This window comes from Conger conger, chromosome 16 (genome assembly GCF_963514075.1).
Source record: "Conger conger chromosome 16, fConCon1.1, whole genome shotgun sequence".
Taxonomy (NCBI): domain Eukaryota; kingdom Metazoa; phylum Chordata; class Actinopteri; order Anguilliformes; family Congridae; genus Conger; species Conger conger.
In genome coordinates, this window is record NC_083775.1 from 1,088,779 (window position 1) to 1,104,990 (window position 16,212).

Sequence of the window (16,212 nt, forward strand, 5' to 3'; positions counted from 1 at the left end):
TAGTCTTCCAGTCGGCCTATGTTAGGAGATTGCAGAACATATGATTGATTATTCGTTCAAACAGAATCTTTCCTGATCTTTCGCCGACGGACTGGCCTCTTTAATTCAAACCAAAGATTTCTGCTTGTGTACAAATCTGGAGACTGAGATGGCTTTTTGCCTTTTGTAAAAAAATAAAATAAAAATTTAAGTATTTTGTGGCCAGTTAATCATGTCTTGGCACAGTTTTATATATGAGTGAGATAATTGCTTTGTTGAAATATCTATTTGTGAGGTTTATATAGGAGAGAGGCGATATAATCAACAATTCTATTTTTTTTCCAGATCTGCCAGTTGATGGCCTTTAAGAATTCGACGTAATGGTTTATTTGCGTTCCATTATTAGGTGACCTGTTGCTGGCCAAACGCGGCATGTGGTTTATGATGTCATCTAGCGGTTTTTATGAAGAACTGCGGTCTTGTGCAAATATTTTAGATGGTAATTGGCGCAATAGAAATATATAGATTTACGTGAATACTTTTTAAGACGTGTCCATGTGTCGTATTATGCTATTAACTCTAGCATAACATTATTGACTTATATAGCCTATTACAGTTGACTCAATTGCATATGATTAACCGAAATTAAATGTCCTGGAATTTCAATCTAAACACTTTATATATAGCAAACATGGCGTTGCCATGGTAAGAGGATTGCTCATATTTTGTTTTCTTGTTGGGATGGAGGAGGTGCTGTGCATGACAACTCAACTGACTAACGCGATTACTAATTCGACAGTGTCATCTGTAACATATTGTGTAAGGAAATACTTAACTTCCTTTAAACAATCAAGTAAATAATACGGACCATTTCGTATGAGCAGATGGGGAAACGAGCAACGATTCATACATAAATAAAGGATGAATTGAACCTTATTTGCTCGATCTTGAATTTTAAAGTTCACAACATGCAATTGCAACGTTGCGGTATAAGTGACATAATGCAATATACACATTATAAATTGTATACCACAAAGGGAACAGGGTGTAATATCACTGGTATATACATACGGCGAAGTGATTGTTACAGGCCATCCGTCTTGTTTTGTTTTCAATGAAGACGAGCCGAAAGTCACAAAATGTCTGTATGATTTTCTTAAATAGCGTGGCAGTAATAATAACCGGGACGTAGCCTAATAAATGACAGTGAGCTACATGAAGTGTTGTATAATCAGCATCTAACATTCAAAACAAAAGTTTGAACAATTGCAAGCTATGAATAAAATAAGTATAGTCTAATGGTAGTCTGTGTGTGCGTCAGATTTATTTGGCGTGGAAAACAAAAACAATTATGTGCGTTAACAAGACAATTAACCAATGTTCAGGAATCTCTGAGAGTGTGGAAGTGGATTTTCTTACTTTTACATTCACTGTGCACTGCACGAGATCCCGAGTGTGTGATTTCGGGAGTGAAAAATAGAACTAAAAAAGTAATGTAAAATATAATGTTAAATGTATACTGCTACTTGACAGAACATGTATCGTGTAGGAGTAGTTGCATACAGCCTACTGTGCATGCGTACGCAATCAGAATCAAATGTGCACGGATAAAATATCCACAGGTGTCTGGGTGAATGTAGCTGCACACCGTAAATGTGGAATTTGAAGGCACGGTTTCTCTTTTAACGAACTGATTCATTCGTTTTGCGAGAAGCCCTTCAAACTGACAGCAAATAATGATGATATGACGCAGCCAGGTCCTCCAATTAGAGGTCAATTATATGATCAACATTCAAAATGCAATTTCTCTGAAGAAACCAACAACGCCTGTCTAGTAGTTTTTAAAGCGAAATTATCAAGTATTAAAGCCAAAGCAGTTGAATGAAGTGAACGCAATCAATCCGGCTGGCAACATCACAGAAATGTCCCTAAATTCAATGGCGTATAGCGCCTGTGTTGTCCCCTTCGGCAATGAAGACCAAAGTGGTCAGACTTGCAGTGATAGAGTAGGTTACTCAGACACAGCACTTGATGATGACGAACGGGTTTATTTAAAGAAGGCCTGTGCAACATGGAGTTTATGGATATGACTTGAGACCTTTTTTTTCCAAAAGTATTCGCGGTAATTGCGCTTTTTGGTTTTTGAACGCATTACGCATATAAAGCACCCTGAGAGCGTCGCAGCTCTTACATATTACTCATCAGATGACGAGTTCTCTCATACCCCCCCCCTCCCCCCGTTCTCATGTCTTCTGGGTGTCCGGGAGATAACAGCGGGTATATAAACCCCTCGCCTAAGAGAAAAGACAGAGACGAGCTGTTGGAAGACAGACGCGAATAAAACGGCGACATCGAAATAATAGAATCCAGACAGCGACCTGCTTTAAAACACCTGTAGCGCAAATCCTGCTTCCAAAAGTAAGTAAACAATTAATTCTATTTAATGCGTATTTTTTTTCAGTACAATTATTACTTTAACCAGGTTAATGCAGTCAAACATCATACTAATGGCGCGTTGTGTTGCATTTTTGAACTTTCTGTACTTTTGCGCCTCAATTTACCAAAATCAACAGGTGAAGTTTGTCCAGATCTTATGAAATGAAAATGAAAAATCTTAGTACTCAGGGACAGACTTGGTCGAAGATAACCGATAAATGAGCTTCTTCTTAACTCAACCTCATGTTAACGGAGAAAGGCTGCTGTGTCTGACAAAAATCAGTACCATGGAGAGCTCCGCCCCCGTTCAGCCCAGGGAAACCGAAGCTGCAATTCAGCGATACAAAGTTCTGAATTACAAGTAGGGCCTATTTGATGATTCTTTTTGCTTATATTTGCAAGATGCATCTCGTCACATCTGGCTCTTTTGAGTTTGAATCGAGTTTTTGTGAAACGCGACTGTGGCACTGATTGAGTCACATGTCTTTTTCCCATTTTGAATAGAACTTTACTTTTCACTTAATTACTTTAATCTTTGAAAGCGTGCTATCAGCGTCTAATTATGCCATTTAGCTGAAATAAGGTCTTTAATTTCAGTGAACAGATCCAGGTTTTCAGCATCTTGGTGCATTCTTCCTCCTGCGTTTTTATTTGCGTAATGAATGCTGTATCATTCCATCATCAAAACATCATCAAAAATCCCGCATATCCTGCACAATGTACTCTATGTATACCTGATAAGCATCAATAGCCTATACCGTAGCCTACTAGAAGCCACCGAACTTCATATGAGGTTTCCGTAGCTCATGCAGGATATTAGATTGATTGAATATAGCACATGCCACTCAACTATTTTGTGGAGCTGATTTACTCGTAGTCGGAATGGTTTTTTTTTGGTTTTTTTAAAACACGATCTGCCCTGGCCAAGATAGCTGCAATACAGTGTTACAGACGACGTAAAAGGAACATGACAAACACAGAGTAAAATATACAGTAGAAGCTCACAATCACGTGCCTAAAAGACGAACAAATGTATCACAAAAAAAGTTGCATAAATTCTGTTGCTGCGTCGATGAGTAACGGTTTGTTGGCGCAACAGATGGACGGTGAGCATTTTCGTGTCTGCTAAATTGATGACTAGTTTAACAAAACGTTGGACAACAAGAGGCGTCCCGCTGCGTTTTCACGGCACTTCCCGCCGTTTCGGTCTTCGCACATCCACTTGTTGCTGATTCTCAATGGGCGATGGACTAAGAGCCGATTAACGGCGCTATTCCCCTTGCTCTCGCTGCAGATGGCAGTCGTGCTGAAACCGTGGAGCGTCCTCGTCGCCCTTGTCCTGTGCTTGTTGGTGTGTCTGGGCACCTTCGTCGACGCCTACCCGCCCAAACCGGAGAACCCAGGAGAGGACGCTTCTCCCGAGGAGCAGGCGAAATACTTCACCGCGCTCAGACACTACATCAACCTCATCACAAGGCAGAGGTAAGAGAAGGATGCTTTCAACTGCTCCCGTGAACCTCCCCCGTCACACGTTATTTATTTATTTATTATCTGAATAATGAGTGATGTATTAAAGTTTAAAGGTCACATTTGTCGGAAAGGCAATTTTGCTAATAACGCTGAAAACGAGCCGTTCGCGTACCGGCGCGAGTCATCGGGTCTAATATTTAAGCAGTCGATTTTCAAATATTTATATTTTACATTACGTTGGCCTAGTTTGATATCAAATTATGCCACTTTGAAAATACTTTCTCGAATTACTAATATGGCAAGATATCATGCATACGCATCTTATTCGTTTGTTCATTGATTATTGACAATGGTCGCATGACAAGATGATCAGTTATTGAAAAGCCGTCATTCCGCAGACACCTCGGGGAAAAAGATCAGGATTAGGAGATCTGTCTAATCAGGGAGGGACACTACGTGTGGTTCGGCAGTGAAGTATATTGGCATCTTTCCGGGATTTAATCATTGATGAATGAAGCTGAAAGAAATCTCCACGTAAGAGCGGAGGGACTTCAAACACAAAACAAGGCACTTTTAACGCGGTATTTTGTCAAAAAGTTTGTAGTTTTATTTAGTTTCCCCGTTATACTCAATCCAGTCACATATCACAGATCTCAGCACTGCAGATAAAAAATACTTTTACATACTTTATATGCACAAATACATTTATATGTAGCTACAAAGGATTTTATGCACTTTAAATGTACAAATTACTTTGCCGTACCCCTAGGTATCGCCCCTTTTCTTTTTGGATACCCAAAATAAAATGGTTACTATCTTTGAACACCTGGGGTGAGACTTAAGGGGTTAAATGTGCAAATGACTTTTACGGACGGAGTGTCGGAGGAGGCTCAAAGGTGTGCTGAATCTGTGTGGCTAGGAACAGCACCACACCCAACGTAAAAAAAAAACACCAGGGGGAAATACTGGTTCTTATGTTTGTTTGTTTTTGTTTTTTTCATTTCTCCAAATTAAAATTCTCCACAATACGAACGTTTCTGTCCACGTGAGACCCGGGCCATTCCTCGGGAAGGCAACGGCTGGCGCTGGATATCTGTCTCCTCCTGAATCCTCCCTCAGGTCCACTTCGTCAGCTCAGGTCCGACGGGAGGTTTCCTGTAACGAGACGCGCTTGTTCCTACCCCCGTTTGTAAATTAGCGGTAAAGGCGTGTGGCGGGGCGCATCGATTTCCTGCCCCGGAGACACCGAGCAGCCGTCCGCGCTGAATGAACTCGCTGAACAGCTTTAAGGGCAGGAGCTCGCGGAGGAACAGGCTGCTGCCACGCACATTTGGCCTCATCGCGTCTTTATAGACTTCGCTCCCTCCTGGTGATGGCCCTCCAGCCCGTTCCACACGGTTCAGGCCGTTATATTTTTTTCTCGACTCATTACCTCTGTTTTCCGTCACCAGACGGAGAGTACTGAAGAAGAAAATGACTCGCCAGTCCTGGTGCCGGTCCACAACATCCTATCAAACAACTCGAGTTTACTTTACCCAGAATTCCCCGCGTCATAGGATCAGGCTGAATGAGCCTTTGTTGTTCCGGGAGAAACGTCGCTTTTTATAAACCTGCGTCAGAGAGACGGAATCCATCCAGACGGGCTTCAGTTGTGTGAAGTGGCACCAACAATCATTCCAAGTCACTGACATCGTATTTTTTTGCCCATTCTGACGGTTGATATGAACATTAACTGAAGCTCCTGACCTGTATCTGCATGATTGTATGCATTGCACTGCTGCCACCCAATTGGCTGATTAGATAATCGCATGAATGAGTAGGTGTAGAGGTGTTCCTAATAAAGAGCTCAGTGAATGTATAGACGTCCTCTGCCCTCAGAACAAAATGAAGCGCTTTTCTGGGGAAGAATAATGCTGATAAGAAAATTACGTCATTTTGTTCTGCTGGGAACTCACGTCCCAGCTGTGACTGACCAATCGTAATGGCAGATTCAGCGAGGGGGCTTGTTTTGGATGAAGGCAAAAAGAGAGCGTGAGGAACGGCAGCCATTTTGTGCCAGAACGCTCTCCCCACCTTAGCTGAGGTGCAGAGGGAGAGAAAGATTTGAGCCAATTTAGCCCGTACATTACAGTTATTTAGCTGATGCTTTGTCCAAAGTGACTTGGTTGATTAGACTAAGCAGGAGACAATACCCCCTGGAAGCAACGTGGGGTTAGGGGCATTGTGCTCAAGAGCTCACACCTACTTAGCTTGGCCTTCAATGTGTCGAGCATCATCTCTGACTATGAGCTCTCTGCATCCAGGAGACTCAAACAGACCCTTATTTACTGTGTACGTGTGTGCGTGTGTGTAGTACATGTATGTGGTACTGGCCTATAGGAAGCAGATGATAATATTAATATTCATCAAACTAATGTTCCATTCTCTTACATCTTCATCTGAAAATGTTCTCATTTTTAGTCGGTGGACTTTGACGAATCGCAGGTTATCTCTACAGGTCACCTGACTGGCTCTGTGTGATGTGAGTGGTGAAATATCTCTGAGGCTCAGGTGTGACCCCCCCCCCCCCCCCCCCACAGGTACGGCAAGAGGGCCAGCCCTGAAGGAGTGATGTCAGAGCTGCTGTTTGGAGACAACTCAGAGCACAACCAGAGGTCAAGGTGAAAAACCAAAAAAGGAGAGAATGCTTTTACCTCACACACCTGCTGTTTGCCCTCCTTTTGCTCTGCAAAGCGTTGTTGTGACAGTCTCTGTGAAAAGCTCTAGACAAATAAAATGTTATTTCACACTTGTCACGGGAGAGGAGAACAGAGCTGGGAGATTATTATCGTGTCTGCTCTTGTCCTTTCTGATAATAAAACACACAGAAGCTTCTACCTGGAGAGATAATGCTGGTATTAGATAGTTTTAGGTAGGATTAGGTTCAGGTGACAGGTGGTGGATCAGAAATGACGTTGTTGGTTTTCAGAGTCAATGCCATGCGGCCATTGTGTTTTCAATCAAACTGCCATTTAAAACGCCTTCCCATAATGCACCGGCAGAGCTTCTGTTATATCCACCATGTCCAATCCATCAGAGTTATTACAGTCCTCCAGCAATCCCAGGGTCCTCTGGGGGATCGGGGTCAGGACAAACAGAGGAACGGGGCTGTCATGTGTTAATTAGAAAATGGGAGTAGCTCATGAATTTCACACACACAACACACAGCTGAGAGTGCGATTCCCGTGTACTGCAGAGTAGGGGCAGTGCATTCTGGGAGATGGCTCACTCTGTGGGGTGTGTCCTGACGCTGAGGGGGCGTCCCAATACTCTTAAACATGCACCTCCTCTCCTCCTCTCCTCCACTTGTCTCCTCCCCGCGTGCTTCCTGACAGGACCAGGTGGTAGTGGAGGTGCGGAGGATGCGTGTTTCAGAGTACTGAAATGTGCAGGTGTGTGCAGGACCTGGAGGCCGGAGCTCCTCAGACTCTCTGAGCGCAGCGATGAGGCTGGAGCTCCTCAGACTCTCTGAGCGCAGCGATGAGGCTGGAGCTCCTCAGACTCTCTGAGCGCAGCGATGAGGCTGGAGCTCCTCAGACTCTCTGAGCGCAGCGATGAGGCTGGAGCTCCTCAGACTCTCTGAGCGCAGCGATGAGGCTGGAGCTCCTCAGACTCTCTGAGCGCAGCGATGAGGCTGGAGCTCCTCAGACTCTCTGAGCGCAGCGATGAGGCTGGAGCTCCTCAGACTCTCTGAGCGCAGCGTCTGTTCTGCCACAGCACTGTGAGAGATGGGAGGCTTCATTCAGGGACCTGTCTTCTGCGTCTCTCCTTTTCCACAGATATGACGACTCTTACATGTGGTGATCCCCACCCTGACCCACTGACCCCCCGACCCAACACTGACCCCTGTGCTGAGGGAGTCCGCAGGTCGCCCTGGCAACGGCCCCCCAAAATGACCACCTCCGGACCAAGGCCTGCCACTCCACGCATGCGCCCCCCCCTCCTTCGCCCATCCCTCTCTCCTGCCTTCTCTCCAATCGCTCTGCTTCCTCTCACACAAAGATAATTGTACATAATTTATTACTGAATAATGATAGAAAACTAAATTGAAAAAGATGAAATCTTATGTTTAAAAAGCACTGTCAAAATGAGAATATTCTTTTTGTTTGTACTGTATAAATGCTTGTGTGCAATTAAAGCCTGGCGGCTGGTTCAGACGGAGAGGGCTTGTGTCGTTAACTACGAGGAGTGACATTACCTACACACGTTACGTACACACGTTACCTACACACGTTACGTACACACGTTACCTACACACGTTACGTACACACGTTACCTACACACGTTACGTACACATGTTATTGTATACACGTTACGTACACACGTTATTGTATACACATTACCTACACACGTTACCTCCACGTTACATACACACGTTACCTACACACATTACATACACACATTACCTACACACATTACGTACACATTACCCACACACATTACGTACACATTACCCACACACATTACGTACACATTACCCACACACATTACATACACATTACCCACACACGTTATGTACACATTACCCACACACATTACGTACACACAACCCACACACATTACGTACACATTACCCACACACATTAAGTACACATTACCCACACACATTACGTACACACTACCCACACACATTACCCACACACATTACGTACACATTACCCACACACATTACGTACACACTACCCACACACATTACCCACACACATTACGTACACATTACCTACACACGTTACGTACACACGTTACCTACACACGTTACGTACACATGTTATTGTATACACGTTACGTACACACGTTATTGTATACACATTACCTACACACGTTACCTCCACGTTACATACACACGTTACCTACACACATTACATACACACATTACCTACACGCAATACCTACACACATTACCTACACACATTACGTACACATTACCCACACACATTACGTACACATTACCCACACACATTACGTACACATTACCCACACACATTACATACACATTACCCACACACGTTATGTACACATTACCCACACACATTACGTACACACAACCCACACACATTACGTACACATTACCCACACACATTACGTACACATTACCCACACACATTACGTACACACTACCCACACACATTACCCACACACATTACGTACACATTACCCACACACATTACGTACACACATTACGTACACATTACCCACACACATTACGTACACATTACCCACACACATTACGTACACATTACCCACACACATTACGTACACATTACCCACACACATTACCCACACACATTACCCACACACATTACGTACACATTACCCACACACACTACCCACACACATTACCCACACACATTACGTACACATTACCCACACACACTACCCACACACATTACCCACACACATTACGTACACATTACCCACACACACTACCCACACACATTACCCACACACATTACCCACACACATTACGTACACATTACCCACACACACTACCCACACACATTACCCACACACATTACGTACACATTACCCACACACACTACCCACACACATTACCCACACACATTACGTACACATTACCCACACACACTACCCACACACATTACCCACACACATTACCCACACACATTACGTACACATTACCCACACACACTACCCACACACATTACCCACACACATTACGTACACATTATCTACACCCGTTACTCACATTACCTACTCACTGCTGCTCCTAAAAATGATGTACTACTGCCTGTCACAGTGTCCTGATTCTATCTAATGAACTAATCCTGGTTTTAAATCAAGACCTTAAGTAGAATCAGGTGCCATAGTGCTGGGCTGAAACACAAACCAGTGCCCACACCAGCCCTATTCGATCAGACTGGACTTGCCTGGTTTAGCCTGTGAAGCAGCAATAACAACAATAACAGATGTACTGTTGGGAAAAGCACCATGAACAGTGTTTAGGTAATTACTCCTGTCATAAGGACATGCACTGTAAATACATACTTTCACTGAATGCCATGCAGGGTGTGGGGTTAGTACTGAGCCCGGCAGTGAGGCTGGACTCCAAGCAGGACCAGCGGGCCAGCGGGCCGTCAGCGGTGAGGGCAGCTCAGGCCGTCAGCAGGAGCAGGACACTGAGTGAACACGGCTGTACATGGGTCTCATAGTGAGTCACCCCGCATGACGACCTGCTGTCAGAACCAGAACCAGAACCAGAAAGCACAGGAGGGCGCAAAATGAATGATGTTTCATTACTGCATTAAACCACCATTAGGCGGCATTAACTGCACTTCTGCATCAGATAAGGCAAGATGGCACCCGGCATAATCCAGTTGAGTGTGTGTGATGTTTGATATGAGAAGATAAACGTTGGTCCTTTTTTCAAGAAATCGATAGTGAGGTTTCCTAAAAGGTTCCTGCAGAGAAACAGAGTTTTCGTTCTGTCGTCATCTTTGAGCCTGGAAATGGTCACATGAAATATGATTCATCAACAGGTTAGTCAACGGGTTACTCTACAGGGGTTAGTAAGGTAGTTAGTGTCCAGGTTAGTCAACAGGTTACTCTACAGGGATTAGTAAGGTAGTTAGTGTCCAGGTTAGTCAACAGGTTACTCTACAGGGGTTAGTAAGGTAGTTAGTGTCCAGGTTAGTCAACAGGTTACTCTACAGGGGTTAGTAAGGTAGTTAGTCTTCAGGTTAGTCAACAGGTTACTCTACAGGGGTTAGTAAGGTAGTTAGTCTTCAGGTTAGTCAACGGGTTACTCTACAGGGGTTAGTAAGGTAGTTAGTCTTCAGGTTAGTCAACAGGTTACTCTACAGGGGTTAGTAAGGTAGTTAGTCTTCAGGTTAGTCAACAGGTTACTCTACAGGGGTTAGTAAGGTAGTTAGTCTTCAGGTTAGTCAACGGGTTACTCTACAGGGGTTAGTAAGGTAGTTAGTCTTCAGGTTACTCAACAGGTTACTCTACAGGGGTTAGTAAGGTAGTTAGTCTCCAGGTTACTCAACAGGTTACTCTACAGGGGTTAGTAAGGTAGTTAGTCTTCAGGTTAGTCAACGGGTTACTCTACAGGGGTTAGTAAGGTAGTTAGTCTTCAGGTTAGTCAACGGGTTACTCTACAGGGGTTAGTAAGGTAGTTAGTCTCCAGGTTACTCAACAGGTTACTCTACAGGGGTTAGTAAGGTAGTTAGTCTCCAGGTTACTCAACAGGTTACTCTACAGGGGTTAGTAAGGTAGTTAGTGTCCAGGTTAGTCAACAGGTTACTCTACAGGGGTTAGTAAGGTAGTTAGTCTCCAGGTTACACAACAGGTTACTCTACAGGGGTTAGTAAGGTAGTTAGTCTCCAGGTTACTCAACAGGTTACTCTACAGGGGTTAGTAAGGTAGTTAGTCTTCAGGTTACTCAACAGGTTACTCTACAGGGGTTAGTAAGGTAGTTAGTGTCCAGGTTACTCAACAGGTTACTCTACAGGGGTTAGTAAGGTAGTTAGTCTTCAGGTTAGTCAACAGGTTACCCTACAGGGGTTAGTAAGGTAGTTAGTCTCCAGGTTACTCAACAGGTTACTCTACAGGGGTTAGTAAGGTAGTTAGTCTCCAGGTTACTCAACAGGTTACTCTACAGGGGTTAGTAAGGTAGTTAGTCTCCAGGTTACTCAACAGGTTACTCTACAGGGGTTAGTAAGGTAGTTAGTCTTCAGGTTAGTCAACAGGTTACTCTACAGGGGTTAGTAAGGTAGTTAGTCTTCAGGTTAGTCAACAGGTTACTCTACAGGGGTTAGTAAGGTAGTTAGTCTCCAGGTTACTCAACAGGTTACTCTACAGGGGTTAGTAAGGTAGTTAGTCTCCAGGTTACTCAACAGGTTACTCTACAGGGGTTAGTAAGGTAGTTAGTGTCCAGGTTAGTCAACAGGTTACTCTACAAGGGTTAGTAAGGTAGTTAGTCTCCAGGTTACTCAACAGGTTACTCTACAGGGGTTAGTAAGGTAGTTAGTCTCCAGGTTACTCAACAGGTTACTCTACAGGGGTTAGTAAGGTAGTTAGTCTTCAGGTTACTCAACAGGTTACTCTACAGGGGTTAGTAAGGTAGTTAGTGTCCAGGTTACTCAACAGGTTACTCTACAGGGGTTAGTAAGGTAGTTAGTCTTCAGGTTAGTCAACAGGTTACTCTACAGGGGTTAGTAAGGTAGTTAGTCTCCAGGTTAGTCAACAGGTTACTCTACAGGGGTTAGTAAGGTAGTTAGTCTTCAGGTTAGTCAACGGGTTACTCTACAGGGGTTAGTAAAGTAGTTAGTCTTCAGGTTAGTCAACGGGTTACTCTACAGGGGTTAGTAAGGTAGTTAGTCTTCAGGTTACTCAACAGGTTACTCTACAGGGGTTAGTAAGGTAGTTAGTCTCCAGGTTACTCAACAGGTTACTCTACAGGGGTTAGTAAGGTAGTTAGTCTTCAGGTTAGTCAACAGGTTACTCTACAGGGGTTAGTAAGGTAGTTAGTCTTCAGGTTAGTCAACGGGTTACTCTACAGGGGTTAGTAAGGTAGTTAGTCTCCAGGTTACTCAACAGGTTACTCTACAGGGGTTAGTAAGGTAGTTAGTCTCCAGGTTACTCAACAGGTTACTCTACAGGGGTTAGTAAGGTAGTTAGTGTCAAGGTTAGTCAACAGGTTACTCTACAGGGGTTAGTAAGGTAGTTAGTCTCCAGGTTACTCAACAGGTTACTCTACAGGGGTTAGTAAGGTAGTTAGTCTCCAGGTTACTCAACAGGTTACTCTACAGGGGTTAGTAAGGTAGTTAGTCTTCAGGTTACTCAACAGGTTACTCTACAGGGGTTAGTAAGGTAGTTAGTGTCCAGGTTACTCAACAGGTTACTCTACAGGGGTTAGTAAGGTAGTTAGTCTTCAGGTTAGTCAACAGGTTACTCTACAGGGGTTAGTAAGGTAGTTAGTCTCCAGGTTACTCAACAGGTTACTCTACAGGGGTTAGTAAGGTAGTTAGTCTTCAGGTTAGTCAACAGGTTACTCTAGAGGGGTTAGTAAGGTAGTTAGTCTCCAGGTTACTCAACAGGTTACTCTACAGGGGTTAGTAAGGTAGTTAGTCTTCAGGTTAGTCAACGGGTTACTCTACAGGGGTTAGTAAGGTAGTTAGTCTTCAGGTTAGTCAACGGGTTACTCTACAGGGGTTAGTAAGGTAGTTAGTCTTCAGGTTAGTCAACAGGTTACTCTACAGGGGTTAGTAAGGTAGTTAGTCTCCAGGTTACTCAACAGGTTACTCTACAGGGGTTAGTAAGGTAGTTAGTCTCCAGGTTACTCAACAGGTTACTCTACAGGGGTTAGTAAGGTAGTTAGTGTCCAGGTTAGTCAACAGGTTACTCTACAGGGGTTAGTAAGGTAGTTAGTCTCCAGGTTACTCAACAGGTTACTCTACAGGGGTTAGTAAGGTAGTTAGTCTCCAGGTTACTCAACAGGTTACTCTACAGGGGTTAGTAAGGTAGTTAGTCTTCAGGTTACTCAACAGGTTACTCTACAGGGGTTAGTAAGGTAGTTAGTGTCCAGGTTACTCAACAGGTTACTCTACAGGGGTTAGTAAGGTAGTTAGTCTTCAGGTTAGTCAACAGGTTACTCTACAGGGGTTAGTAAGGTAGTTAGTCTCCAGGTTACTCAACAGGTTACTCTACAGGGGTTAGTAAGGTAGTTAGTCTTCAGGTTAGTCAACAGGTTACTCTACAGGGGTTAGTAAGGTAGTTAGTCTTCAGGTTAGTCAACGGGTTACTCTACAGGGGTTAGTAAGGTAGTTAGTCTCCAGGTTACTCAACAGGTTACTCTACAGGGGTTAGTAAGGTAGTTAGTCTCCAGGTTACTCAACAGGTTACTCTAAAGGGGTTAGTAAGGTAGTTAGTGTCCAGGTTAGTCAACAGGTTACTCTACAGGGGTTAGTAAGGTAGTTAGTCTCCAGGTTACTCAACAGGTTACTCTACAGGGGTTAGTAAGGTAGTTAGTCTCCAGGTTACTCAACAGGTTACTCTACAGGGGTTAGTAAGGTAGTTAGTCTTCAGGTTACTCAACAGGTTACTCTACAGGGGTTAGTAAGGTAGTTAGTGTCCAGGTTACTCAACAGGTTACTCTACAGGGGTTAGTAAGGTAGTTAGTCTTCAGGTTAGTCAACAGGTTACTCTACAGGGGTTAGTAAGGTAGTTAGTCTCCAGGTTACTCAACAGGTTACTCTACAGGGGTTAGTAAGGTAGTTAGTCTCCAGGTTACTCAACAGGTTACTCTACAGGGGTTAGTAAGGTAGTTAGTCTCCAGGTTACTCAACAGGTTACTCTACAGGGGTTAGTAAGGTAGTTAGTCTCCAGGTTACTCAACAGGTTACTCTACAGGGGTTAGTAAGGTAGTTAGTCTCCAGGTTACTCAACAGGTTACTCTACAGGGGTTAGTAAGGTAGTTAGTCTTCAGGTTAGTCAACAGGTTACTCTAGAGGGGTTAGTAAGGTAGTTAGTCTCCAGGTTACTCAACAGGTTACTCTACAGGGGTTAGTAAGGTAGTTAGTCTTCAGGTTAGTCAACGGGTTACTCTACAGGGGTTAGTAAGGTAGTTAGTCTCCAGGTTACTCAACAGGTTACTCTACAGGGGTTAGTAAGGTAGTTAGTCTCCAGGTTACTCAACAGGTTACTCTACAGGGGTTAGTAAGGTAGTTAGTCTCCAGGTTACTCAACAGGTTACTCTACAGGGGTTAGTAAGGTAGTTAGTCTCCAGGTTACTCAACAGGTTACTCTACAGGGGTTAGTAAGGTAGTTAGTCTCCAGGTTACTCAACAGGTTACTCTACAGGGGTTAGTAAGGTAGTTAGTGTCCAGGTTACTCAACAGGTTACTGTACAGGGGTTAGTAAGGTAGTTAGTCTCCAGGTTACTCAACAGGTTACTCTACAGGGGTTAGTAAGGTAGTTAGTCTCCAGGTTACTCAACAGGTTACTCTACAGGGGTTAGTAAGGTAGTTAGTCTTCAGGTTACTCAACGGGTTACTCTACAGGGGTTAGTAAGGTAGTTAGTGTCCAGGTTAGTCAACGGGTTACTCTACAGGGGTTAGTAAGGTAGTTAGTGTCCAGGTTAGTCAACGGGTTACTCTACAGGGGTTAGTAAGGTAGTTAGTCTTCAGGTTAGTCAACAGGTTACTCTACAGGGGTTAGTAAGGTAGTTAGTCTTCAGGTTAGCCAACGGGTTACTCTACAGGGGTTAGTAAGGTAGTTAGTCTTCAGGTTAGTCAACAGGTTACTCTACAGGGGTTAGTAAGGTAGTTAGTCTTCAGGTTAGTCAACAGGTTACTCTACAGGGGTTAGTAAGGTAGTTAGTCTTCAGGTTAGTCAACAGGTTACTCTACAGGGGTTAGTAAGGTAGTTAGTCTTCAGGTTAGTCAACGGGTTACTCTACAGGGGTTAGTAAGGTAGTTAGTCTTCAGGTTAGTCAACAGGTTACTCTACAGGGGTTAGTAAGGTAGTTAGTCTTCAGGTTAGTCAACAGGTTACTCTACAGGGGTTAGTAAGGTAGTTAGTCTTCAGGTTAGTCAACAGGTTACTCTACAGGGGTTAGTAAGGTAGTTAGACAACAGATGTCAGTCAACAGTTGTGCTTAGTTTCCAACAGTAGCACAAACTGTGATGATTAAGCGTATCCCAAGACAAAGTTTTCTCTTTCAGTGGATATCTTCAGTGGAGAGATGTTTTTAGTCCAAGACAAGGCATAATTCTTGCCTTGTAGATCTACACCCAGAGACAGTTCACTGTGTGGTACAAGCCAGTTCACATCACATCTGAAATCTGTTCAGGTAACTGTGGACTGGGTAGGTCACTGTACCAAAATTCCATTAGGAAATATTCCCGTGCCTAAATTTTGACTGTAAATACTCAGAAAATAGACTGATACTGATACTTGGCCTCCAGCACGTCCTACCCTTATGGAAGTAATTACTCATTTTCTGTCATGGAGAATACTTATTCAACCTGAATTTAAAGACAGTTTTTAAAAATGGTGCATCAGCTTCATCTCTCGTGGTGATATCGGCCACCTGACCCAGACTAAGAGACCCTACAGGCTGAGGGATGTGTCGTCATGTTTGCATATTAATTTATTGATGAAACTATTTTGTCTGCAATCCTTGGATACAAAATCCTAACCACTCACTACTGTGTGTTCATGAGAATCACAAACGAGTCACCAGTGTCACCAGCTGTTTTGCAATGTTGTGAATACAAGGCGTGTACAACGGACTAGAATTACTTATTTTATTATAAGCACAATATG

General features: G+C 43.6%; 1 protein-coding gene across 1 annotated transcript; it reads left to right on the forward strand.

Moving 5' to 3' along the window:
* The first annotated feature begins 2,300 nt into the window (after positions 1-2,300).
* pyya (peptide YYa) lies at positions 2,301-8,085 on the forward strand. Its single transcript, XM_061224014.1, has 4 exons — positions 2,301-2,397; positions 3,710-3,897; positions 6,465-6,545; positions 7,704-8,085. The coding sequence occupies exons 2-4, from the start codon at positions 3,710-3,712 to the stop codon at positions 7,726-7,728; spliced, it is 294 nt and encodes a 97-aa protein (XP_061079998.1). The 5' UTR covers positions 2,301-2,397; the 3' UTR covers positions 7,729-8,085.
* The last annotated feature ends 8,127 nt before the right edge of the window (positions 8,086-16,212 follow it).